Below are 27,797 nucleotides of genomic sequence, written 5' to 3' on the forward strand. Positions count from 1 at the left end.
CCTCGCGGGAGCATGAAGTGGCACCGATGCAGTCATCAATGTAGCAGAGGAAGAGGTGGGGAGTGGTGCCAGATGGACTGTTCTACGTAGCCGACAAAGAGACAGGCATTGCTGGGGCCTATACGTGTGCCCATGGCTACCCCTATGGTCTGGAGGAAGTGGGAGGATTCGAAGGAGAAATTGTTAAGGGTGAGGACCAGTTCAGCCAAACGAATAAGAGTGTCAGTGGAAGGGTACTGTTGGGGACATCAGGAGAGGAACAAACGGAGGGCTTGGAGGCCCTGGTCATGGCGGATGAGGTGTAGAGGGATTGGATGTCCATAGTGAAAATGAAGCGTTGGAGGCCGGGGAAACGGAAGTCTTGGAGGAGGTGGAGGGTGTGGGTGGTGTCTCAAATGTATGTGGGGAGTTTATGGACTGGGGGGAATAGGACAGTATTGAGGTAGGTGGCGATGAATTCAGTGAGGCAGGAGAAGGCTGAGACAATGGGTCGGCTGGGGTGGTCAGGCTTGTGGATCTTGGGAAGGAGGTAGAATCGGACGGAGCGGGGTTCCTGAACAGGTTGGAAGCTGTGGATGGGAAATATCCTGAAGTGATGAGGCTCTGTATGGTCTGGGAGATGATGTTTTGGTGATGGGGTGGGGTCATGGTCGAGGGGGCGGTAGGAGGAGATGCCTTCGAGTTGGCATCTGGGTTTAGCGATGTAGAAATCAGTACCTGCAGACCAACCTTCTGTGATTAATGCACAAGGCCACAAAGGTCCCTCTGCATAGCAGTGTACAATTGCCAACAAGAAAAGCATTCAATTATCCCCATTCTTTGCTTCCTGTTAGTAAACTAATCCTCTATCCATGCTAATACATTGCCCTTCATGCCTTGCATCGTTAACTTATGCAGCAGCCTGTTATGCGGCAACTTGTCAAAGGCCTTTTGGAAATCTAGACACACTACATCTACTGAGTCCCCATTATCCACTGTGCTCATATTGTCTTCATAGAATTCCAGTAGATTAGTTAAGCATGACCTGCCTTTCATGAATCCATGCTGCGTCTGCCCAATGGGACAATTTGTATCTAGATGGCCTTGCTATTTTTTCCTTGATAATAGACTCAAGCATTTTCCTCACAACTAAAATTAAGCTAACCAGTCTATAATTCCCCATCTTTTGTCTCCCTCCTTTTTTAAACAGTGGCATCACATTTGCTGTTTTCCACTCGACTGGAACTTCCCCAGAGTTCAGTGAATTTTGGAAAATTACCACAAGTGCATTTGCTATTTCTCCGGTCACCTCTTAGTACTCTAGGGTGTATTCCATCAGGGCCAGGAGATGGATAATCGACTTTTCGGGCATGAGCCCTTCTTCAGGAATGAGGAAAGTGTGCCAAGCAGGCTAAAATAAAAGGTAGGGAGGAGGGACGTTGGAAATGCGATAGGTGGGAGGAGGTTAACTCCATTAGCTTGCATAACACTACCTCTTTCATGATAATGATTAATTTCAGGTCCTCACCTACCTTTGTCTCTTTGTCAATTACTGGCATGTTATTAATGTCGCTGAAAATATGTTGCTGGAAAAGCGCAGCACGTCAGGCAGCATCCAAGGAGCAGGAGAATCAACGTTTTGGGCATGAGCCCTTCTTCAGGACTGAGGAAAGTGTGCCAAGCAGGCTAAGATAAAAGATAGGGAGGAAAGGTAGGGACCAGGACAGAACCCCACTGACCACACTACCAACCTCCTTATACACCATATCTTCCGTCGTCATTTCCGCCACCTTCAAACGGACCCCACCATCAGGGATATATTTCCCTCCCCTCACCTATCAGCGTTCCGAAAAGACCACTCCCTCAGTGACTCCCTCGTCAGGTCCACACCCCCCACCAACCCAACCTCCCACTTCCGGCACCTTCCTCTGCAACCACAAGAAATGCAAAACTTGCGCCGACACTCCCCCCTTACATCCCTCCAAGGCCCCAAGGGATCCTTCCATATCCGCCACAAATTCACCTGCACCTCCACATACAATATTTACTGCATCCGCTGCACCCGATGTGGCCTCCTCTATATTGGGGAGACAGGCTGCCTACTTGCGGAACGTTTTAGAGGACACCTCTGGGACACCCAGACCAACCAACCCAACCACCCCGTGGCTCAACACTTCAACTCCCCCTCCCACTCCACCAAGGACATGCAGGTCCTTGGACTCCTCCATCGCCAGATCATAGCAACACGACAGCTGGAGGAAGAGTGTCTCATCTTCCGCCTAGGAACCCTCCAACCACAAGGGACGAACTCAGATTTCTCCAGTTTCCTCATTTCCCCTCCCCCCACCTTGTCTCAGTCCCAACCCTCAAACTCAGCACCACCTTCCTAACCTGAAATCTTCTTCGTGACCTCTCCGTCCCCACCCCCACTCCGGCCTATCACCCTCACCTTAACCTCCTCCCACCTATCGCATTTCCAACGTCCCTCCTCCCTACCTTTTATCTTAGCCTGCTTGGCACACTTTCCTCATTCCTGAAGAAGAGCTCATGCCCGAAAAGTCGATTATCCTGCTCCTTGGATGCTGTCTGATCTGCTGCGCTTTTCCAGCAACACATTTTCAGCACTGATCTCCAGCATCTGCAGTCCTCACTTTCTCCTATGTTATTAATGTCCTCCGCTGTAACACAAAATACTTACTCAATGCCTTAGCAATTTCCTCATATCCCATTGCTAAATCCCCCTTCTCACCCTGGAAAAGGACCAATGTTTACTTTAGCCACTTTTTTATGTTTTATATATTATACGAACTTTTGCTATCTGTCTTTATATTCTGAGTTAGTTTATTCTCATAATCTACCTTACTTTCCTTTATAGCTTTTCTTGTGGCTTTCTGTTGATCTTTAAAGCTTTCCCAATCTTCTAGTTTTCCGCTGATCTTGGCCACATTGTGTATCTTTCATTTAATCACCTCCCTTATTTCCTTAAACCCACGGCAAATTACCCCTTTTCCTACAGTCTTTCCTTTTCACTGGCATATACTTTTGCTGAGCACTTTAAAAAATTGCTTTGAAAGACCCTCACTGTTCATTAACTGTCCCACCAGCTGATGCAGAGAATCCATCTCAAACAACGTTATGATATCACCCAAGGGCTTGAAATGGCATCTCACATGGTCCAAGTAGTAAACTGGAAGAGTCTTTGCTTCAAAGCTATTTTTGCCAACTCCATCTACATCCTATTGTAGTCTCCTTTGTTTAAGCCCAGGATCCTGGCATTGGATTTTATCTTTGCACTTTCCATATGTATTCTGAATTTTGACAGATTACATAAAGAGGTCACGTTGCTTGTTGACAACTATAGAACGTACAGGATTCGAGCACCTATTCTGAAAGTGCTAAAAGTAATATGAATTATTTATTGCCCATGAAGGATATTGTTAAGATGAAACAATGGTTTTGTGAAGTCTGGTGACCAGTCATTTTCATCAGCAATCACTCACTGACAAATATGATTGCCTACCTAGGAAAGTCTATGTCACTGGTCATGGGTTCTGTGGATCCATGTGTGGCTGATGAGCCTGATTCTAGAGCCACGCCTCCAACCACAAATTTGGCAGGTATGTCCGGGAGGTGGAATTGGTAATTGGCCTTGAGATTGTTGGCATACCTTTCTCTGGTTCCCTTTCCACTGGGAAGCTTGTTCTTAATAAAATGAAGAATGGTTGGTGATGAAAATAGGGATAAGAGTAGAGGCGATGACACATCCCTGCTTGACCTCAAAGGCTTCTGTCGTATTACCATTAGAGAGGTCTGTCGCTGACATTTTATTCTGGAGAAGTACGATGTCGATGAATTTCACTGGATAGCCAATCTTTGACAGGATCTCCCATAGAATTTCCTGATTGAATCAAAAACTTTGATCATGTCAATGAAGGTCATGTAGAGTGGTTGGTGGTGGTCCTGGCATTTCTCTTAGAGTTAATGAGCAATGAAAATCATGCGCATAATTCCACAGTTTGGTCAGAAGCCACACTGACTTTCCAGAATGATTTCCACCGAGGTTGGGAGAAGGTGCCCAGCGGAAATACAGCAAGTGATAATTTCTAGACGATGGAGAGTAGGAAGATTCTTCAGTCTTTGTTTCCTTTGATGAAGACATTAGCACTGGCAGCATCTCTGAGATTGGCAGAGATTTCTTCTTTGTCTCAGGTTTTCAGGAACAGATGGTGGAGATGATAGGTAAGCTCTGTTCATCCAACTTTGAAAATCTCTGCTAGAATCCCATCTGGTAGAGGCTGGGACAATTCCAACTTTTTAAAGGTATAGGAAATGTTTAGATAGAGAAGGGCCAAGGGCTGGCAAATGGTTCTAGATTAGTTTAGGATATCTGTTCGGCACAGATGAGTTGGACGGAAGGGTCTGTTTCTGTGCTGTACACCTCTACGACTCAATGATTCTATGAACCACACAAATTCTATGCCTTCTGACTCAATATCACTACTTGCTATTGATTTTTTTTGTTCTTTCTAACATAGCAAACCAGTCCCATTGCCCATCTGCCTGTCGTTTCTATAGGACACGTATCCTCAGGTAGTTAGTCACCCCTTACAAACACCTCTGTGTGATACCTACAACACTGTACTACCAATTTCAACCTGCGCTACAAACTCAGTTACCTTGTTTGTATATACTACGTACATTTTAGTATAACACACTCAATCCTGCTCTCTATCTCATCATTGTCCCTTTATCTATTGTATCTGAAGTGAGATTCCTGAGCATTCCGTAATCTCTGTCCTATACTTGTTGTGGTGAGCTTTTTTTTAACTTTTTTCATAATTTTCCAAGCAACTGACCCAGACAACTGAGATGAGACAGGTGAAAATCCAGATTTTCCAGCCCATCCAAAGGAATCATATAGCTCTTTGGACCTAGGAACTGTTTCCAGGGTTGATATACCCAACTGCATCCATAGAGTGAAAACTATGCAATTTCAAGTACTCTAAATTTAAATAATTCTGCCAAGTCAGCACATTTCCCAATTTAAGCAACTGACCTCTGCCTATTGGAACTGCATTTTGTCCCTTGATCCTGTTTTTGTATTCTAAGAAATGATAGTTATTCTGTACATTGATTCCAATTAGTCAATGTATTCTGTGTTTATTCATTCCAATCTTGAAAATTTTAATTAAAAATATAGGATTGAAACTTACCTTTGTCCACTAATTCTGACTTGCATTGAGTTTTTAGGCCTAGCGAACTGTCTCACTCTATGTTACCAAACCTGCCTTATTATTTATCTACCTGACTCCTATATTGTCTTTTATGCCTGATGTTTTGATTTATTGTTGTCACATGTACTTAGGTACAGTGAAAAGTTTAGTTTGCTTGTGGTACAGACAGATCATACCATACAAAGTGCATTAGGATAACAAAACAGAGTGAAAAATACAATGTTATGGTTGCAGAGAAGGTTCATAATGAATGAGGCGGTCAGTGTTAAATTCAAAATTTGAGAAGTTCATTCAGATATCTAATAAAAGCGGGGAAGAAGCTGCTCTTGAATCAGTTGGTACGTGTGTTTCAGCTTTCTGTAATTTCTTACGGTCCTAGGTAGAGCAGTTGCCCTACCAAGCTGTGATACATCCAGATAGAATATTTTATATGGTTCATCAAAAAAACTGCTAATGTTAATGGATATGCCAAATTTCCTTAGCCTCCTGAGGAAGTAGAGCCATTTAGTACTTTCTTGACTGTAGCGTCAGCGTGGGTGCACCAGGAAAGATTGTTGGTGATCATCATTCCTGGGAACTGGACCCTCTGGAGCATATTCACTTCAGCTCCATTAATGTAGGCTTGGGTGTGCCCTTCACCTTGCTTCCTGAAGTCAATGACCAACTCTTCTGCCTCACTAGCATTGAGAAAGAAATTGTTATCTTTACACCATCCCAACAAACATTCTAGCCCTTTCCTGTATTCTGTTTCATCATTGTTTGATATCCAGCCTACTACAATGGTGTCATCAACGAACTTGTAGATGGAGTTAGGATGGAATTTGACCTCACAGGGAAGAGTGTACAGGGAGTATAGTAAGAAGCTGAGTATGCTTCATTGCAGTGCACCAGGATTGAGGATTATTATGGAGGAGGTGTTGTTGCCTATTCTCACTGGCTGTGGTCAGAAAGTCGAGGATCCAGTTGCACAGGGCAGAGCAGAAACCTTAGAGTTTGGAGATTGGTTGGAATTATGGTGTTGAAGGCAGAGCTGAATTCCATGCTCCAATCACTTGCCATTTGTAGAACAACTTGCCACTCAATAGATATCCCAGAATTCACTGGCATCCCTTGCATCCTTTCCTTATTCAAAAGCTCCGTGTGCACCAGGACAAGTACTCTCATTCCACAGGAGACTTGCATAGTTGCTGACATTTATCTCGGATATGGCAGAGAAGGGAAATTGTCACCCAGCTTAATGGGTAAGGTCCTGGAGGTCCGGATGGATGTGGTCGTTCATAGGCAGGACCTCCTGTATCTCTCCAGGGCCGGCAGAGGAGGCCATAACATGAGACCATGCTAAACTGGTGTGAAGTTACCACTCATGTTGAAGCAGTCTCAGCGAATTGGTGGAACTTACAGCATACAGGAAGAAGATCAATGTCCTTCTCTGCTCAGCCAGTTTAAGTGCCGATATCTCACGCATATCTATCTTTGCTATTGTATCCACTCCCAACAACCACTCTCATTATTATATAAAATAAAGATCAGTACAACAAAGGAATGGGTCCTTTGGCCCATGATGTTATGCTGAACAAGACAACAAATTAAACTAATACCTTCTGCCTGCCCTTGGTCCAGATCCTTCCATTCCTTGCATCTTCATGTGCTTATCTAAAAGTCCCTTAAACTCCCCTAACATATTTGCCTCTACCACCAACCCTGGCAGCACGTTTCAGACTCCTAGCACACTCTGTGCGATAAACTTGTCCCTCACATCTCCTTTGCACTCACACTTGCCTGGATTAAACTCCATCTACCAGTTTTCTGCCTGTATCTGCAACTGCTCTATATCCCGCTATATCCTTTGACAATCTTCAACACTATCCACAACTCCACCAATCATTATATTGTCTGCAAGCTTATTAACCCCCACCTATCTACATTTTCATCCACGCCATCTAAAAATATCACAAACACTAGAGGTCCCAGTATACATGCTTGTGGATCACCACTAGTCACGAGCCTCCAACCAGAGAAACACCCTTCAACAATTGCTCTCTGCCTTGGCAAGCAAATTCTGAATCCATGTGGCCAAGTCACCAATGATCCCAAGCATCTTAAGCTTCTGGATGAGCCTACCGTGAGAGACTTTGTCAAAAGCCTTACTAAAATCCATGTAGACCACATTCACTGCTCTACCCTCTTCACCTTCGTCACCTCCTCAAAAACATTCAATCAAGTTTGTAAGACATGATCTGCCCTGCACAAAGCCATGCTGACTGTCTATAATTTGGCCACTGTTTTCCAAATGCGCATAAATTCAATCCCTAAAAATTCTTTCCAATAGCTTCCCAAGCACCGAGGTGAGACTCAGTGAACAGAGAAACAACATTAGCTACTTGCCAGTCTTCCAGGACCATGGCTAGTGAGGATACAGAGATCTTGGTCAAGGTCCCAAATGAAAGAGTTCAGAAGACATTTTCAAGGATGCTACCAAGTCTGAGTTATAGGAAGAGGTTGGACAAGCTAGGACATTTTTCTTTCAAGTATAGGAGACCGAAGTGGGGCCTCATAGAGATATGTAAGATCATGAGAGGCATGGATAGAGTGAATGCACTCAGTCTTTTCCCCAAGGTTGGGGCATCAATTAGGGTTAGAGAGGAAAGAATAAAAGGGAACCCGAGGGGCAACCTTTTTACACAGGGTGGTACGCACATGGAACAAGCTGCCAGCGGGTGGTTGAGGTGGGTACATTAACAACAGTTAAATGGCATTTGGACAAATATATGGATAAGAAAGATTTAGAAGGATATGGACCTATTGGAAGGTAATGGGGTTAGCATTGACGGACATTTTGTTGTCGGCATGGATCAGTTTGGGCCAAAGGGCCTGTCTCCATGCTGTAGGACTCTATGCCCATCTCAAATTTAATGCAAACTCTTCCCACTTGCCCTCACCCAACCCAAGTCCTGACACCACTAACTCTACAAGGCTTGTACACGGCCTGTACTTTGTTCTGGACACCTCACTCATGGACATCCACTTTCGTCTTCCACAATACCTGCCTCTTTTTCATTCCAAGGGGAAAAACATCGCACAATTGGGCAGAAAGAGCCAAATTGGATCTGTAGGAGACAGTAAGGACTACAGATGCTGAAAGCCAGAGTCAGTAGATGTGAGGCTGGAAAAGCACAGCAAGTCAGACATCTGAGGAACAAGGAAGTCGATGTTTCAGGCTGAAACCCTTCGTCAGGGCTGGGTAGTGGGAGGGAGTCTCGAAGTACATAGACCAAAGGGGGACGGAGCTGGGGTAAGGGTACGTGAGAAGGTGATAGGTGGATGTAGATGGTGGGTTATTATGATTGGTCAGTGGGAAGGGTGGAGCGGATAGGTGACTAGCAAGTTGGACAGGTTCGTGCAGGTCAGGAAGGCAAGGAGGAGAATAGAGCTAGACATGGGATAAGGCTGGGGGAGGACGGAATTTGAAGGTGGTGAAGTCAATGTCAAAGCCATTGAGCTGTAAGTTTTCCAGGCAAAATATGAAGTATTGATCCTCCAATTCCTGTTTGGCTTCATGCTGACATTGGAGGAAGCCAAAGATAAAGGTGTTGCTGGGGAAGTGAAAGAGGGAATTCAAGTGGATGGCAACTCGAATGTCCGTTTGGCTGTGTGATGTGCTGCCCATCAATTGGCTCCTCAGCTTTTATGAGGAGATGATCCTGTCTGCTTGGGGCAGGGCTTCATCTGGTATTAGAGGCTCTTGACTTGCTCTGTTTCACAATTGACCAAAGCCTGGCCCCTTGACTGAGGCCTGCTGACAGTATGACAAACTTCCTGATTTTAAGACTGCTAAACTACCTTGCCAGACAGCTGTAATATAAGCCAGTATCTAAAAATGAGAGGGCAGTGTGGGATAAAAAGTAATGCAAGTCAGGCACGCTATAAGTATCCAGGTAGGGTGAAACTGAATAAGCACTGTGTCAATGGACGATGAGTCCAGAAATACAGCCTGGTCCCTAATAAATATGAACTAGGACCCTATGATTCCTGCAGGAAGAAGGATAAATCAAGGAGCAGCACATCCTGACAAGCCAAAAGGATCATCTCCGTGAACCCTGTGAATAGGGATCATTGACTGCCTTGCCAATCTTTCCCTCCTTCCATAACACCCATTTTTTTTCTTCCTGTCTGTATTTATAGGGGTAGTTTATAATGTGATCATAGTTTTAACTAGTACATTTGTATGTCGCCAGTGAATTAGTAAATTTCACATGTATTTCCAGAAACTTTAGTTTTTGTGACAACTTGGAGAAAGTGAGGACTGCAGATGCTCAAGATCAGAGTTGAAGAGTGTGGTGCTGGAAAAGCATAGCCAGTCAGGCAGCATATGAGGAACAGGAGAATCAACATTTCGAGCATAAGCTCTTCATCAGGAATGCATGCCACTTGTGCTTCTGATCTTGCCGAACTTGTAGCCCGATTCTTCAAGCATCAAGTCATGTCCCATATCACTTGGACTCCGATGAGATTCCACCCATAGATTTTATTTTAAATTATATGGAGCAGAAGAAGAGAGTCGGCTGTTTTTCCTTTCATTACCATTTTAAATTCCTCATCTACTGTACTCAGGTTATATTTTGTTATCTTCTGCTGCCCACTCAGAGCTATGATTCTTTTGTAAACTTTGGCAGGCCAGTTGACTGCAAGAGGAATGACTAAACCAAATTCCATCCTATCCCCCTATCCAAGTGGCCAAGTTTTTAGTTTAATCCATTGAGTATTGCTCAGAAACATGAACCCTGCTAGATTCTCCCTTCCAGAACTCTTCAACTACCCAAATTGGAGCAAATTGGGATTGAACGTGGACTCTTTTTATCGATGCAACCACTACTTAATAAGATCTCTGGATCATCGGTGGATAACATTAATTCCATTCAAAATACATAACTTTACATTTGTCTTTTACATTTGTCCATTTTGTTTATTTGTTCGACAGTATCAATGCTTTCTCTATATTGATTGTATTTTCTTCACTTTTAGATACAGAGTGTGAATCACATTGTCTTTTTCCTGAACTCACTGCTGAAAGGAGAACTAAAAGGAATTAAGGGGGTGAGGCAATATTGACTACGTTTTTACAAAATAAATTTTAAGTGGGAAAGCTGTGACAGAACAATTAATATTGAGTTAATATCTTGGTTTTAGAGTTCTTTTGATGGTAGTTGTTGGTCATTACTTATACAAAAATCCCACTTTTTTTAAAAGCTGTATTGCAATACTAAAGCATGCAAGTTGAAAGCAAATTTCCAGTATAGACTGAATTGGCCAAACTCAGGACAGCAATTAAGACACTAAATCAGCTTTAGCACCTTGATTGAAACGTAAAAAATCAGTCAGATCTCACAGCCAACATATAATGACTATTCATTGACTGCTGCAGAAAAGGCATTTGTATATGATTAATCATTAAGGATTGGGCTCAAGTTCAATGTTGCCTTTAAGTCAATGTCTAAGCTCACCACAGGGACAACAGCAGTTTAGGAAAGAAGCTCATCATCTTTTTTAACAGCAATTTAGAGATGGACAATAAAACCAACTTTGACAGTAATTTTCATACTGAGTCACAGAATAGTAATGCCAAAAGAAAGAATACAGCTCAAATAGTGCATCCAACATATTAAGGATAGGCTCAGTAGATTCTTAGCTCCAGAATTTGCAACATGATATGGATCAGCACATGCATTTCAACTAATATAATCCAAATCACATCATTGATGTGGGGGTGGTACAATGGCTCAGTGGTTAGCACTGCTACTTCACAGCACCAGGGACTTAGATCTGATTCCACTCTTGGGTGACTCTGTAAAGTTTGCACATTCTCTCTGTGTCCGCATGAGTTTTATCCAAGTGCTCTGGTTTCCTCCTGCAGTCCAAAGATGTGCAGGTTAGTTGGATTGGTCATGCTAAATTGTCCATGGTGTCCAGGGATTACAGGTTAGATGGATTAGCCATGGGAAATACAGGGTTATGGGGGGGCGCCATCTGGGTGGAATGCTCTTCAGAGGGTTCGTGTGGCTTTGATGGGCTAAATGGCCTGCTTCCACACTATAGGAATTTTGATTGTTATGTGAAATAATTCGATTTCCTCCTTTTTACTCTTTTTCAACTTTTTTACAGGATTTAAAGAAGCCCTTTGAAAAAGCTTGGAAAGATTATGAAAACAAATTGTGAGTTTCAAATCTCAAATGCACAAAAAGAGTGGAAATACAGTTTATATTCTCTTCTTCACTCTCTTTTGTTCCATATCACAGAATTACATAAAGCAGGAGACGACCATTCAGCCCAATAGTGCCCATGCCAGAGCTATGAAAGAGCTATCTAATTAGTCCACTCCTCAATAGCCTTCATATTTTTGAATTTCAATGCCTGTACACAGTTCCTTTTTAAAAGTTACTTTCTAACCCCACTTTCACTAATCTTTTAGATAGTGCTTTTGACATAACAAATCATTTCATAAAACAGAATTGTTAATCATAATCAAATGCTAATGCTAGTTATGTAAAGGTTATGTTCAATTCAGATCTTGAAGAATTCCCCAGAAGAAATTTGCAAGCTAACGTACAATGCATAGTAGCTAAAGGTCCTCTAGAAAGTGTTTTCTTTTTTTGCCAACAATAAAAGAGGATCAGCTTATGTCTATGTCCATATTTTCTTGTATGATGCTGTAATTATCCTACATGAGCAAATCTGATCAGTGTTTCCATTTGCATTTCAATACCATATTAGCTACAGTGTAATTTATGTCTTTTATTGATCAAAGGCATTAAGAATTGCTAACCAGATATTACTTTGCATGGTTACATCTGTTATAACAGTCCAACTTTATACTGTTATGAGGTTTAGATCAGCAGTTACAGAAAAAAAAGTTCTTTAAAGTGAGTTACTCTTATCGTAGATTCAAGAAGTCCAATTTACCATGAACAAAACAACTTAAATTTAAGGATTGGAACAGGGCAATCACAGTAATGGAAGTAAATGGCATTTGGTGTGTAAGATTGTAGAGGGCATTCTTCAAAATTAAGCTTTTAAGCTATTGTGCAAGATAACGCATTATGTTTTAAAGGGTGGCTTGCCTCCACCAAGTGGACTTTAGTTATTCAGCCAGCAGAATATACTGACCAGCTGACGGATTTGGAGGAAATCTGGTCCGTTTTGAGCATCAGACCTCACAGTTTGAGTCAACAGACTGCAGCAAAATTGAGATTTGGCCAGCCCCTGTGCCCAAAGAAGGCACATAGAGTGTAGAAGTAGGGTTTGGGGAGATCCCCTCATGCAAACAGGGTGGCAGACATGGAGCAGCCACACAATAGCCTGACTTCGTGCAGTCACGACAAGTACTCTTATTCACCTTGGTTTCACACTGGTAATGAGCAACTATTGTTTGCAATCTTCCATCAGATCAGTCCCACATTCCTTACAAAACCGTTGATTTGTAATCTTAAATATATTCAGCACCATTCTTGGTAATTCGGCCAATCATAGGAAGAAAATATATTGTTTGTCCTTCAAAGTGAATATGACCATGTTTAACATCTGGTGTTCTGAAGAAAGGTCACCGAACTCAAAACATTTTTCTGCTTACTCTTCATTAATGTGGCCAAAGCTGCTGAGTTTTTTCAACAATTTCTGAGTTTGTTTAACTTCTGGGGTGTTTAGTAGGGTTCCAGTGGGTGCATAAGTGACTGCTAAAACTGATCTGTGCCCAAAAGATTTTGCTGTAAATGGGACAGGATAGTTTTGAACAAGATGCTGACTTAGTTTTCTTTGCCTTGTATTTTCAGTTTCACTCTGATGTGCAATTGCTTTCAAAGAAAGTCATGTAATTTTAGTTGATTGCATCAGTTGCAGAGATTCAGGGTGTTTTTCTCCCAGTATTATAAGACAGTGATAGTATTGCGAAACCAAATCAGCTTCACTAACACTGGATTTGCAACATGGTGAAATTAAAACATTCAATGACCAGCAAAATTTCCCAATTGTTCCTAACCAAACTTTACAAATAACAGATCTTTAATACCAATTTTTTTATTAATAGATTCCCTACAGTGTGGAAACAGGCCCTTTGGCCCAACCAGTCCACACCAACCCTCCAAAGGGTAACCCATCCAGACCCATTCCCTCTGAATGATGCACCTAACACTATGCGTAATTTACCATGGCCAATTCACCTGACCTGCACATCTTTTTGGACTGTGGGAGGAAACCGGAGCACCCGGAGGAAACCCATGCAGAGATGGGAAGAATGTGCAAACTCCACACAGACAGTCACCCGAGGCTGGAATCAACCTGGGACCTGGTGCAGTGAGGCAGCAGTACTAACCACCATGCCACCGTTAACTTAAACAAAAATTCACAATTTATTATTAATAATGTAACTGTGGCAGAATACAGAAAAACAAGAATGTCATGATTGCAACAATGTCAGCTAGGTGTATCTCATAAAATATGAACTCCCTGATTAGGGCTGTTAATCTAGTCCAATCAGGGGCCCCTGGCTGACAGATAAAAACAATAATGTCAGACAACCTATCACTCTGAGAACTGGCTTTGAGGGGATCTACTTTGTGTTACGCACCACCCATATCCAAGGAATCTTACTTGGTGCTAAAATGCTGCAGGAGGAGCTTTAAAAAAATCAGCCAATGTCCTTGGATTCAAGAGGCAAAGGGGTGTAGTGACTGTAATGAGGTCAGCCAGGTGGGCCTCATAGAATATGGTTTGCCTGACTGGGGCTATTAATCTGGTCCAATCAGAGAGCCCTGGCTGACAGATATAAACAGGAGTGTTCTGAAGGAAAATAAAAATAAACAGGAGTGTCAGACATCCTGTCACTCTGAGAGGACCTTCCACAGGTAAATAAAAGGTGACTTGGTGATGGCATACCAGCCTCTGTGGAGAAACTTCAAAGGTAATTAAATTATTTCTATGATCTAAAGCCTGATCATAACCCTCACTCACACAGACAGGTAGAGACAGTTAAGGAACAATTTAGGAAAAAAAAAGTGATTATCATTTGTTAGTTCAGTAAACCATTTCAAGTGATAGATACGACACCTTCATGAAATCATTGAACAATTGTTTGTTCACAGGCAAGCAGAACTGTATACCTTGCTTGAATTCTGAAGTTACCAGTTAGTAAGGACAGTTTCAGAAAACTTCTATAAATGTACTTACTTATTTCTTACAGACTGGGATATTTTTCTAAGATCATTCAACAATTCAGTAACTAGATAGAAAACTAGAGAGAGCAATACACAACCACAGTATCTGGAAGTTTTCAAAACTCACTCTCCCTTCTGCTAAAACCCAGTCAGAAACCGTTCACTTTTTAAAATTTTCAATCAGCATTCTCTGTGATTGGCAAGCTCTCCATTGATTGACCAGCATCCAACCAGTTGCCAGCCTTGAGTGGAGCAACCACTCAGTGTCCAGGGTCCTTCGTATAGTTATTAACTTCCATGCCAGTTCCAACAGCAAACATTTTTCTTTGTTCTCTTGTTCTTTGAAACAAGCCGCTGTTCTTAATCTCAACTCTCAGTTCTAAACCATACCAAATTTTAAAAAAAATCATGGTGAGGACTGCTGCACCAGAATTCAGAGTAGATATCTGAAGAAAATATATTTGCATAAATTAAAATGTCATTTAGATGTACAACCCTCATAGAATCAGAGTTTTAGAAATGTACAGCACAGAAACCGACCCTTCAGTCCAACTCGTCCATGTCGGCCAGATAGCCCAACCTAATCTAGTTCCACCTGGCCCATGTCCCTCCAAAACCTTTTGATTCATATACCCATTCAGATGCCTTTTAAATGTTGCAATTGTACTAGCCTCCACCGCTTCCTCTGGCAGCTGATTCCATACACGTACCACTCTCTGCGTGAAAAAGTCGCCCTTTAGGTCCCTTTTATATCTTTCCCCTTTCACCCTAAACCTATGCCCTCTAGTTCTGGACTCCCCCCACCCCAGGGAAAAGACTTTGTCTATTTATCCTTTCTATGCCGCTCATGATTTTATAAACCTCAACAAGATCACTCCTCAGCATCCAACACTCCAGGGAAAACAACCCCAGCCTATTCAATCTTTCCCTCTAGTTCACATCCTCCAACCCTGGCAATATCCTTGTAAATCTTTTCTGCATCCTTTCAAGTTTCACAATATCCTTTCAGATGGGAAGGAGACCAGAATTGCACGCAATATACCAAAAATGGCCTAAACAATGTCCTGTACAGCCACAACATGACCTCCTAACTCCTGTACTCAATGCTCTGACCGATAAAGGAGAGCACACAAAATGCCTCCTTCACTATCCTATCTACCTTCGACCCCTCTTTCAAGGAACTATGAACCTGCACTCCAAGGTCTCTTTGTTCAGCAACACTCCCTAGGACCTTACTCCTGCTAAGATGTGCTTTCCCAAAATGCAGCATCTTGCATTTATCTAAATTAAACCCCACCTGCATTCCTTAGTCCATTGGCCCATCTGATCATGATCCCGTTGTAATCTGAGGTAACTTTCTTCACTGTCCACTACACCTCCAATTTTGGTACCATCTGCAAACTTACTCACTATACCTCTTCTGCTCAAATCCAATTCACTTATATAAATAATGAAAAGTAGTGGACCCAGCACCAATCCTTGTGGCACTCCACTGGTCACAAGCCTCCAATTTGAAAAACAACCCTCCACCACCACCCTCTGTCTTCTATTTTTGAGTTAGTTCTGTATCCAGATGGCTAGTTCTCCCTGTATTGCATGAGATCTAACCTTACTAACCAGTCTCCCGTGGGGAGAACGCCTTATTGAAGTCCACATAGATCATGTCTACCATTCTGCCCTCATCAATCCTCTTTGTCACTTCTTAAAAAAAAATCTCAATCAAGTTTGTGAGACATGATTTCCCACACACAAAACCATGTTGACTATCCCTAATCAGTTCTTGCCTTTTCAAATACATGTATATCCTGTCGCTTAAGACTCCCTACAACAACTTGTCCACCACTTACGTCAGGCTCACCGGTCTGTAGGTCTCTGGCTTGTCCTTACTACCTTCCGTAAATAGTGGTACCACATTAGCCAACCTCCAGTCTTCCGGCACCTCACCTGTGACTATCGATGATAAAAATATCTCAGCAAGGCGTCCAGCAATCACTTCCCTAGCTTTCCACAGAGTCCTATGGTACATCTGATCAGGTCTATGTTCTATCTGATCAGGTCCTGGGGATTTATGCATTTCAAGACATCCAGCACCTCCTTCTCTCTTATATGGACATTTTTCAAGATGTCACCATCTATTCCCCTACATTCTATATTTTTCATGTCGTTCTCTACAGTAAACACTGATGCAAAATGCTTGTTTAGTATCTCCCCGATCTGCTGCAGCTCCACAAAAGGCTGCCATGTTGATCTTTGAGGGGCCCTATTCTCTCCCTAGTTACCCTTTTGTCTTTAATGTATTTGTAAAAACCCTTTGGATTCTCCTTAACCCAATTTGCCAAAGCTATCTTATGTCCCCTTTTTGCCCTCCTGATTTTTCTCTTAAGTATACTCCTACTGCCTTTATACTCTTCTAAGGATTCATTCAGTCTATCCTGTCTATACCTAACATATGTTTATTTCTTTTTTTTAAACAAAATGTCAATTACTTTAGTCATCCCAGCATTTCCTGCACCTACCAGCCTTTCCTTTCACCCTAACAGGAATATACTGTCTCTGGACTCTTGTTATGTCATTTCTGAAGGCTTCCCATTTTCCAGCCATCACTTTACCTGCGAACATCTGCCCACCAATAAGCTTTTGAAAGTTCTTGCCTAATACTGACAAAATTAGCCTTCCTCCAATTTAGATCTTCAACTTTTAGATCCGGTCTGTCTTTTCCCATCATTATTTTAAAACTAATAATTATGGTCGCTAGCCCCAAAGTGCTCCCCCACTGACATCTCAGTCAGGATTAGAGTGGTGCTGGAAAAGCATAGCAGGTCAGGCAGCATCCAAGAAGCAGGAAAATCAACTTTTCGGACAAAAGCCCTTCATCAGGATTGACATCTCAGTCACCTGCCTTGCCGTATTTCCCAGGGATAGGTTAGGTTTTGTACCTTCTCTAATAGGTACATCCACATACTGAATCAGAAAGTTTTCTTGTACACACTGAACAAATTCCTCTCCATCTAAACCCTTAACATTATGGCAGTCCCTTTCAATATTTGGAAAGTTAAAATCCCCTACCATAACCATCCTATTATTCTTACAGATAACTGGAATCTTACAAATTTGTTTCTCAATTTCCCACTGACTATTAGGGGGTCTATAATATAATTCCAATAAGGTGATCATTCAATTCTTATTTTTCAGTTCCACCCAAATAACTTGCCTGGATGTATTTCCAGGAATATCCTCCCTCAGTACAGCTGTAATGCTATCCCTTATCAAAAGTGCTACTCCCTCTTCTCTCTTGCCTCCCTTGTTTTCCTTCCTGTAGCATTTGTATCCTGGAACATTAAGCTGCCAGTCCTGTCCATCCCTGAGCCATGTTTCTGTAATTACAATGATATCCCAATCCCATGTTTTTAACCATGCCCTGAGTTAATTTGCCTTCCATGTTAGACCTCTTGCATTGAAATAAATGCAGTTTAATTTATCAGTCATATCTTGTTCTCTGCTTTGTCCCTGCCTGCCCTGACTGTGTGAATCGCTTCTTTTCTCAATTGTACCAGTCTCAGGTTGATCTCTTTCCTCTCCCTGCATCTCAATCCCACCCACCCCCCACCAGCTTATAGTTTAAATCCTCCCAAGCAGCTCTAGCAAATCTCCCTCCCTGTATATTCATCCCCTTCCAATTCAGGTGCAATCGAATTTTCTTGTACAGGTCACTTCTACCCCAGAAAAGATTCCAATGATCCAAAAATGTGAATCCTTCTCCCATACACCAGCTCCTCAGCCAAGCATTCATCTGTTCCATCTCCTATTCTTACCCTCACTAGCTCATAGCACTGGGAGTAATCCAGATATTACTACTTTCGAGGACTTCCTTTTTAAATTCCTACCTAACTCTCTATATTCTCCCTTCAGAATCTCATCCTTTTCCCTTCCTATGTCTTTGGCTTCAATGTGTACAATGACCTCCTGCTGGTTTCTCTCCTCCTTGACAACATTCTGCATCCTCTCTGAGACATCCTTGCTCCTGGCACCAGGGAGGCAGCACATCATCTGATTTTTCACTGCTACCTACAGAAATGTCTGTCTGTGCGTTGGACTAGAGAGTCCCCTAACACAATTGATGTCTTGGAACCTGACATACCCCTCATTGCATTACAGTCATCTCAAGACCAGAAACTTGGCTGTTTATGCTACATTCCCCGAGAATCCATCACTCCCTACATTTTCTAAAACAGCATACTTGTTTGAAATGGGGATAGCCACAGAAGACTCCCGCACTACCTGCCTACCTCTCTTACCTTTCCTGGAGTTAACCCATTTTTGTGACTGTATCTGAGACTTTTCTCCTTTCCTATAGTTGTCATCCATCACACCCCCTTGTTTTTGTAAATTCCTCATTGTCTCTAACTGTCGCTCCAACCAATCCATTCAATCTGATAGGATGCACAACCAATGGCATTTATTGTGGATATAATGCTCAGTTTCACATAAACTCTCTCTAAACTCCCACATCCGATAAGAAGAGCATATCACTCTACTAAGGGCTATTTTTGCTTCTTCCAATGTACAGACCCAGAAAATAGTAGTGTGTTATTCCTCTACAAAACACTTCTCCAGGCTAACTTAATACCTATGGCTTATATTTTTAAGTTTATACAAGAGACATATCTCAAATAAAAGATTGTCTTGGAATTTTAAAATATTTGAGGAAATCTGTGATTGAGAAAAATTATTTCTTAGTATCACTGGACAGACTCTTCTGATCCTGTACATTATTGGCTTCCTAAGTTTCATTTCCCAAATAAAAATGCTACATTTGCATTTTCAACAGGTAGGAATGTTGATAACATTTTATATATTACTGAGGCCAATATAATATGTGCTGTTGACCACAAGAACAATTTTATATTTATGACCATTCTTTCATGTTTCAGTAAATTGTAGTATTAAGTACTCTGAGGGATTAATTGGTGGCCACAACTAATATTGATATGTAATTCTCTCATAATTTGTTTTAATAGCCCATATACCAAGCTGGCAAATGGGTTAGCTGGTTGAATGCTTTTTCACATTTTATTTTTGCCAGCACTAAGATTGAAAAAGAGAAAAGAGAACTTGCAAAGCAATATGGAATGGTACGAATTGAAGTGACTGGAGGTGAAATAGCAGAGGAGATGGAAAAGGAAAGGAAGATGTTTCAGCTGCAGATGTGTGAGGTATGTGACAGTTTCTGATTTATTTACTTCCACATCAAGCTTTATTTGTGTATATATGTTCATATCAATTTTAATAAATTGCTGTTGATTTATTATGCCAGTAAGTCTTTTTTATTAGTCCATTGCATACTCATCAAGTTGAATGATTTACTTTTGGAAAATGGAACAGTTCCCCACTTTTCACCTACTATTATGCTGCTCCAAGGTCAGATCTAACTTGGTAGGCTACAGAAGTAAAACTCCTTTGACCCTGCTCCAACATTTTTAATCCTGAATATCAATTCAACTCCTTCTACCATATCAGCATGATAGCTTTAATGGGTACCCCAGTCATTTTGAATTGTGTGGTTCAGGCTGACATTTTGCCTGGATCTGTATTTATTTATCCTTTCATGTCTTGTGAGCTTCACTGCCTAGGCCAACATTTGTTGACCATCATTAAGTGGTCTTGAACTAAATCGTTCTCTAGACAATAGACAATAGGCGCAGGAGTAGGCTATTCTGCCCTTCAAGCCTGCACCACCATTCATTATGATCATGGCTGATCATCCTCAATCAGTATCCTGTTCCTGCCTTATCTCCATAACCCTTGATTCCACTATCCTTGAGAGCTCTATCCAACTCTTTCTTAAACGAATCCAGAGCCTGGGCCTCCACTGCCTTCTGGGGCAGAGCATTCCACACACCCACCACTCTCTGGGTGAAGAGGTTTCTCCTCATCTCTGTCCAAAATGGCCTAACCCTCTAGGGAAATGTTTGTTTCATATTTTTGCTTGTAAATGTAGTATTGTTTTCTCTTTAATATTCATTAGTAAGGAACTTCAGGGGACAGTTAAGTCATGCATATTATGTGGGTCTGAAGTCACGTTCAGGCCAGATTAGATCGGAATGGTAGACGTTCTTTCCTGAAGGACTGCAGTCAGCAAAATGATAGTTTTGGAGTCACCGTTACTTATATTCCAAATTGATTTATTGGTGAATATTGAATCCTTGTCCCCAGAGCTTTATCCTGAGATTCTGGATCGCTAGTTCAAAGACATTACAGCCATGCCTCCATCTTCCCAAACTGGTTGGTGCTGCCCAAGTTCCGCAACTAGATAAAGTCATGGATTTGTTTGCCAAGCTGGTGTGTTTTTTCTGCAAATATTTTGTCACCTCACTAGGTTACATCATCAGTTCATCTTTGATAAGGTGTTTGTGGTCTGTCACCCTGGTATTTACATGTCTCAGTTTTGCCTGTGCTAGGATGGTTGCATCGTCACAGTTGAATTTGTGTCCTTCATTGTTTGTGTGGTTGGAAATGAGAAACCTAAACCCATCACAGTCAGAGGCTTTCATTTCATGGTCTGTATTGAATACATACTCAGATTCAAGAAGCAAAAGTATATTATTTCACAAAGTCCCTTTCCCTCCCTCCATCTTGTAACATCATTGTCAAGGAGCAGATAGCTTCAAAAAAGGGGTGCCTCAGCTGACAGATTACAGTGGTCTCCACATAGTCATTATAAAATAGAAACAAATTAATATACACACTTGTATAGCTTGAGATTAGGTACATCATAAAAAAGATTAAGACATAAACACCTTTATACATAAATATGAAAAGTTTGCACTTAATGTTTGTTCCATATTTTTGCTTGTAACACCAGTATTGTTTTCTACTTATTGTTTGTTAGTAGGGAATTCCAGCTGTGATGAGCCTTTATTATGTTACTATCAGTTGATAATGCCAGTTTGTGTAAGATATATGAATGATGTACAAATAGCATTATTTCAATACATATTTTGAAGAAAATTACATTGAAGTATTGGTATAGGAGGTCCACTGCCTACTTGGTGTTTCTTTCTGTATGTGGTAGTTAAGTTAGCCAATGCCAAAATACGTTCTGACACAAGTTGGGTTTGATTTACAACAGAAACTACTATTACTCATGGCGGTGTTCAACAGTCTGAAATACTACCGATCTGAGAGACATTTTTTATAATGAATCACTTTTTGAGATCTGTCAGCTCTTCACACAAAACCGCTGTCATATTTATCATTTTATCAGTTATGAAAGATTTCACAAGTGACAATGCATGAAAATAATCCAGTGTGGTATATTGCATTTTTGAGCTCCTTCTTCAGATTAAAAAGGATTTCATGAATATTAAAATTTTTTGTTTCATGGTTTTATGGAATTGCTGTCTGCCCTTTTGAATATTCTGGGAAAATAATAAGTTCACAACCTTGGCTTATTGTAATGCATAAGCAAACACATTAATAATGGGGAGAGGGATGTATGCTGCAAGTTGCAAAATACCACAAATTGCTAGATGATTTCCACTACTGTTGTTTGCTTCACAAAAATGGAATCTGTCCATCTATCTTCCCTTAGGTTTCAATAAATGGCTGTATTTGAGTCATAATTTGCTGAATAAATGTAAGTCCGGCACATAATGGCATAGGGAAACTTTTAAGTGATGATATTTATGTTCCTGCAATGCCATTTAATTTTGGAAGCCCCAAAAGAGAAGACTGAAATTGATGAGTCTCACGCCCACTAACTAGCTCATTAAAATTTATTGTATTTTAAATTTTACAATTCTGTAAGTTTTCATACTGAAATAACTACAGAGGATGGTATCCCATCATCAAGTGTCCCTTTACATGAGCACAGTAACTAGCTGTGGCCAGCCTGCTCAGAGTCCGGCCCTGAAATCAGGAGACTCGGAATTCCCTGTTTATACCTGTCAGCTTGATTGGCCCAGGTTAACAACCCTAATCAAGGATCTCATAGACAATAAGATCCACATTGTTCCAATCACTACTTCTATTTATTCTATCTTCTGCTCAAACCAATATTTTCCTTACTTTATCAATATTGACTTATTCACTCTGTTTTCTTTTCTGTTGTTGATTTTCCTTTCTCTGTCCTAAAATTTCAATGATGCCATTGTTCACTCAGATTCAAAATGAAGCTGGATTATTAACAATTCACATTTCTAGAAACTTTGATCTGAAGGATGAGGGAAGCTTACAACTCCTAAAGAAAACTGGAAGGTTTCCTGTTCTTGCCAATTTTGGCCCATTGTATTACAGCAATATTAGCCCCTGGCTCATATCCCTCTAACCCCTTCCTATTCATACACCCATCCAGATGCCTTTTAAAATGTTGGGCGGCATGGTGGCACAGTGGTTAACACTGCTGCCTCAAAACACCAGAGACCCGGGTTCATTTCCCGCCTCAGGCAACTGTATGTGTGGAGTTTGCACATTCTCCCCGTGTCTGTGTGGGTTTCCTCCGGGTGCTCCAGTTTCCTCCCACAGTCCAAAAATGTGCAGGTTAGGTGAATTGGCCATGCTAAATTGTCCGTAGTGTTAGATGAAGGGGTAAGTGTAGGGGAATGGTCTGGGTGGCTTGCTCTTCAGAGGGTCAGTGTGGACTAGTTGGGCCGAAGGGCCTGTTTCCACACTGTAAGTAATCTAATCTAATATATTACAGTAGAGTGTCTCAAATCCAGATATCCAAAAACCAAGCATTTCTTTTTAAGCTACCATCACCTGACTTTTCTTCTTCACTGTCATTTTTGGTCTAACTTTTACAGCTTACAGCTGCTCCCTGTCCACCCCTAACACGTTGTTGAAATATACAGAAACCCCATTTACTTAATTAAACAGACTTCTGGCACATTTCTGAAAAAGTAACAGGTATGGATCTGAAGCATCTCCAAAGAATTGTCAGGCTTAACTTGTAGCATTGCCTCAATTTCTTTTAAAACTTCCCTTTGCAATCCTTACTTGACCTATGTCCTCAACACTCTAAATGGAAGACAATACTGACTTGGTTCAAACTGGGAGAAAGTGAGGACTGCAGATGCTGGAGATCAGAGCTGAAAAATGTGTTGCTGGAAAAGCGCAGCAGGTCAGGCAGCATCTTCAGAAATGCCCGAAACGTCGAATCTCCTGCTCCTTTGATGGTGCCTGACCTGCTGTGCTTTTCCAGCAACACATTTTTCAGCTTTAGTTCAAACTGGCCAATTCAAAATCCAACAAGATCTAAAATCAGCATGGGTTTGGTTCCAAGGTTGTCAGTTTTTGAGACATTCTACCGATGTTATTGTCTTTAAATCTTGCCACCAGCAACTGGATCTACATTCACCTGCTCAACCTGCTGTTTGCAATATCTGCAACTTCTAATTTGCCTTGCTCAGCCAGTAACGCTAATTGCTCTATGCCACTAATGTGCTTGTATGCAGGAAACCTATTCGGTATTTCTGATGAAGGTGAAATAGTAGCTGTCTGGTGAGTGCAATTTGAGTGTGCATAGTGCAGATATTGTTGCAGCTGCTGGTAAGTTCTGACTTGCAGCTTTGCCAGAAGATCAGGCATGTCCATAAACAGATGAAATTAATGATGCTAAAAGAATGTCATCCTATCTAGAATCTAGCATAATCACAGATATTTTACACTCTCCTCATATCTTCCAGGTGTCACAATCTTACCAGTGTCTGCAGTACTATTTCAGGCTTGGAAGCTGAACTTCTCTTCTTTATCCTTGATAATTGTTTAGTTTTCTACCAGTTCAAAATCTTCTGTCCAAAGTTAATTTTTCTTTTCTAATCCCCTTTTATGAAAATGTTGCCAGGCACCTCTCTAAGAACCATTTTTGTGTGGCAGATACAACATTTTACTGCAAATAATTATTACATTTTTTCTTTCCTACCTAAAGATTTGATCTTTCATCGTAGGCATTTACTGTTGCTAACTTTGCTGTCCTTTCTTTTACTGAACCTGCCATTTCATTTTTCTATTTTTGACATTCTGCTCCAATTTCTAAATATATTACTGGCTGAAAATATTTGTTGTTTTAATTAGGATGGAATATCAAATGTTTCTGTGCTATTCACCTTATGATTTGTGGCTTCTTGAACGTAATTTGAGCTTCTTAGTTATGGAAATATAGTGAGACATCCTGAACAGATGATACTTTCTTAAGTGCATTTTTCAAATTTCAAAAGTTTTCTACCTGCAGTATTAATGATTTGCCAGTTGAATCTTTGAAGAAATCACTGTTATGTTTATGAGTCCCTTTGAAATATTTGACTTATAAGAATCCTAAATCATAGCCACTGAGAAATTGTACTTTTTTTTAGTGTGAGGGATGTATAATTTACCATACAACTTTGCTTTTGTTTTTTCTTTTAGTATCTGATCAAAGTAAATGAGATAAAGACAAAGAAAGGAGTGGACTTGCTACAAAATCTCACCAAGTATTATCATGCACAGTTCATGTAAGAGTTCTCATCTGCTTTTATTTTCTTGATTTTAACCTGTTCCTGGCCTGATCAAATTTTCGGCTATGAGATTCATTGGTTGTACTGAGTAGTGAATTGGATATCATCATTATTGTACACTTAACTGTGCATCTGGGAATACCCAATCTGGCTGATGATGCAAAAGTTTGCTTGGCTGTTGTTTACAAGAATTCCATATCAAGCATATTTCAATGTGGTTCATCGTGACCTGAGCCAATATTAGTCATATAGTCTTAGAGTCATATGTACAGCATGGAAACAGACTCTTTGGTGTAACCCGTCCATGTTGACCAGATATCCTAGTACCATTTGCCAGCATTTAGCCCATATCTCTCTAAACCCTTCCTATTCATATACCCTCCAGGTGCCTTTTAAATTTTGTCATTGTACCAGCATCCATCACTTCCTCTGGCAACTCATTCCATACATAATCCACCCTTTGCATGAAAAAGTTGCCGCTTTTAAATCTTTCCTTTCCCACCTTAAACCTATGTCCTTTAGTTTTGGACTCCCCCATGAAGGGGAAAAGACCGTGTCTATTCACCCTATTCATGCCCCTCATGATCTTATAAACCTCTATAAGGTCACCCCTCAGCCTTTGACACTACAGCAAAATTAGTCCCAGCCTATTCAGCTTCTTTCTACAGCTCAAGTCCTCTAAACCTGGCAAAATCCTTGTAAATCTTTTCTGTATCCTTTCAAGTTTCATAACATTCCCCTATAGCAGGGAGAACAGAATTGCACACAGCATTCCAAAATTGACTGAACCAATTTCCTATGAGAAAGAGAGGATTGCAGATGCTTGAGATCAGAGTCGAGAGTGTCGCACAGGAAAAGCACAGCAAGTCAGGTAGCATCCGAGGAGTAGAAGAATCGATGTTTCACGCATAAGCCCTTCATCAGGAATGCGGCTTGTGGGCCAGGGAGCTGAAAGATAAATGGGAGGGGTAAGGGTGGGTGGGGTAAGGTAGCTGAGAACACGATAGGTAGATTAAGGTGAGGGAGAAGGTGATAGCTCGGAGAGGAGGGTGGAACTGATAGATGGGAAAGGTAATGGGACAGGTCAGGAGGGCAGTGCCAAGTTGGAGGCTTTGGACTGGGATAATGTGGGTAGAGGGGAAATGAGGAAACTGATCCCGTGTGGTTGCAGGTTCCCAAGGCAGAAGATGAGGCGTTCTTCCTCCAGGCATCAGGTGGTCACAGTTTGACGGTGGAGGAGGTCCAGGACCTACATGTCCTTGACGTAGTGGGGGGAAAGTTAAGTGTTTGGCCACAGGGCGGTGGGATTGGTTGGTGCAGGTGTCCCAGAGATGTTCTCTGAAGCGATCTGCAAGTGGGTGTCCTGTCTCCCCGATGTAGAGGAGATCACGTCGGGTGTAATAGATACAGTAGATGACATTGGTGGAGGTACAGGTAGATTTCTGTCGGATGTGGAAGGATCCTTTGTGGCCTTAGATGAAAGTGAGGGGAGTGGTTTGGGTGCAGGTTTTCCTGTACAGTTGCAGCATGACCTCCCAACTCCTGTACTCAATGTCCTGACCAGTAAAGGCAAGTATACCAAATGGCCTCTTCACTATCCTGTCCACTGGGGACTCCACTTTTGAGGAACAATGAACCTGCACACTTTTTGTTCAGCAACACTCCCCAGGAACTTACCATTATGTGTATAAGTCCTGCCCTGGTTTGCCTTTCCAAAATCCAGCACATCATGTTTGACACATTGATCAAGGTCCACATTATAGTTTGAGGTAACTGTCTTTGTTGTCCACTACACCTCCAATTTTGGTGTCACCTGCAACCGATCCTCCTATGTTCAGATCCAAATCATTTATGTAAATCTACCACTGATCTCAGGCCACCAATCTGAAAAGCAACCCTCCAATACTACCCTCTGTCTTTTACCTTCGAGCCAGTCTGTATCCAAATGGCTAGTTCTCCCTGTATTCCATGTGATCTAACCTTGCTAACCAGTCTACCATGAGGAACCTTGTCGAACGTCTTACTGAAGTTCGTTGATCACGTCCGCTCTGCCATCTTCAATACTCTTCGTTACTTCTTCAAAAAGCTCAATCAAGTTTGTGAGACGTGATTTCCCACGGACAAAGCCATGTTGACTATCCCTAACCAGTCCTTACCTTCCCAAATACATGTAAATCCTATCCCTCAGGACTCCCTCCAACAACTTTCCCACCACTGATGTCAGGCTCACTGATCTTTGGTTCCTTGGCTTTTCCTTACCACCTTTCTTAAATAGTGGCACCACCTTAGCCAACCTCCTGTCTTCCTCACCTGAATCTTTCGATGATGCAAATATCTCAGCACGGGACCCAACAATCACTTTCCAAGCTTCCCAAAGAGTTCTAGGGTACACCTGGCCAGGTTCCAGGGATTTATCCATATTTATGTGTTTTAAGACTTCCGACACCTCCTCTTCTATAATATGGATATTTTTCACTATTTATTTCTTCACATTCTCTACCTTCCATATCCTTCTCCACAGTTAATTAGTTAACTTAATTAATTAATCTCGAATTGCCAGTGATGCAATTGCCCGGCAGGCTTAGAAAATGGCAAATTAATGCTCCACTGTGTATTTGGAAAGCAGCTGCTGAGTAAAGTGATCAGTTTGAAATGCAAATGGAAGCATGAGAAGTGCTAACTACTCACTTAAATGATCAAAATTAGGACTGAGACCCAATACCATGTCAACCTGAGATAAAACCAGAATATGGTGGAGAATCTCAGCAAGTCTGGCGTATCTATGGAAAGAGAAATAGTGTTACCATTTCAAACCTGATATGACTTCTTCAGAACAGAATGGGGCTGGAAATTGTGATTTTTTAAAATTTTGTTGACACAGGGAATGAGCT

General features: G+C 41.5%; 1 protein-coding gene across 4 annotated transcripts in view; it reads left to right on the forward strand.

The window, feature by feature from the left end:
• The window catches only part of unm_sa1614 (un-named sa1614), a 273,238-nt gene that overhangs the window by 124,455 nt on the left and 120,986 nt on the right, over positions 1-27,797 (forward strand). For all 4 annotated transcript variants that reach the window (XM_060836540.1, XM_060836537.1, XM_060836539.1 and 1 more), the window contains 4 exons: positions 10,236-10,307; positions 11,373-11,422; positions 19,500-19,629; positions 24,818-24,903. In XM_060836540.1, coding sequence (XP_060692523.1) covers positions 10,236-10,307; positions 11,373-11,422; positions 19,500-19,629; positions 24,818-24,903 — 338 coding nt within the window. The remainder of the gene's footprint in view (positions 1-10,235; positions 10,308-11,372; positions 11,423-19,499; positions 19,630-24,817; positions 24,904-27,797) is intronic.

The sequence above is a fragment of the Hemiscyllium ocellatum genome, chromosome 15 (assembly GCF_020745735.1).
Source record: "Hemiscyllium ocellatum isolate sHemOce1 chromosome 15, sHemOce1.pat.X.cur, whole genome shotgun sequence".
Lineage (NCBI taxonomy): Eukaryota > Metazoa > Chordata > Chondrichthyes > Orectolobiformes > Hemiscylliidae > Hemiscyllium > Hemiscyllium ocellatum.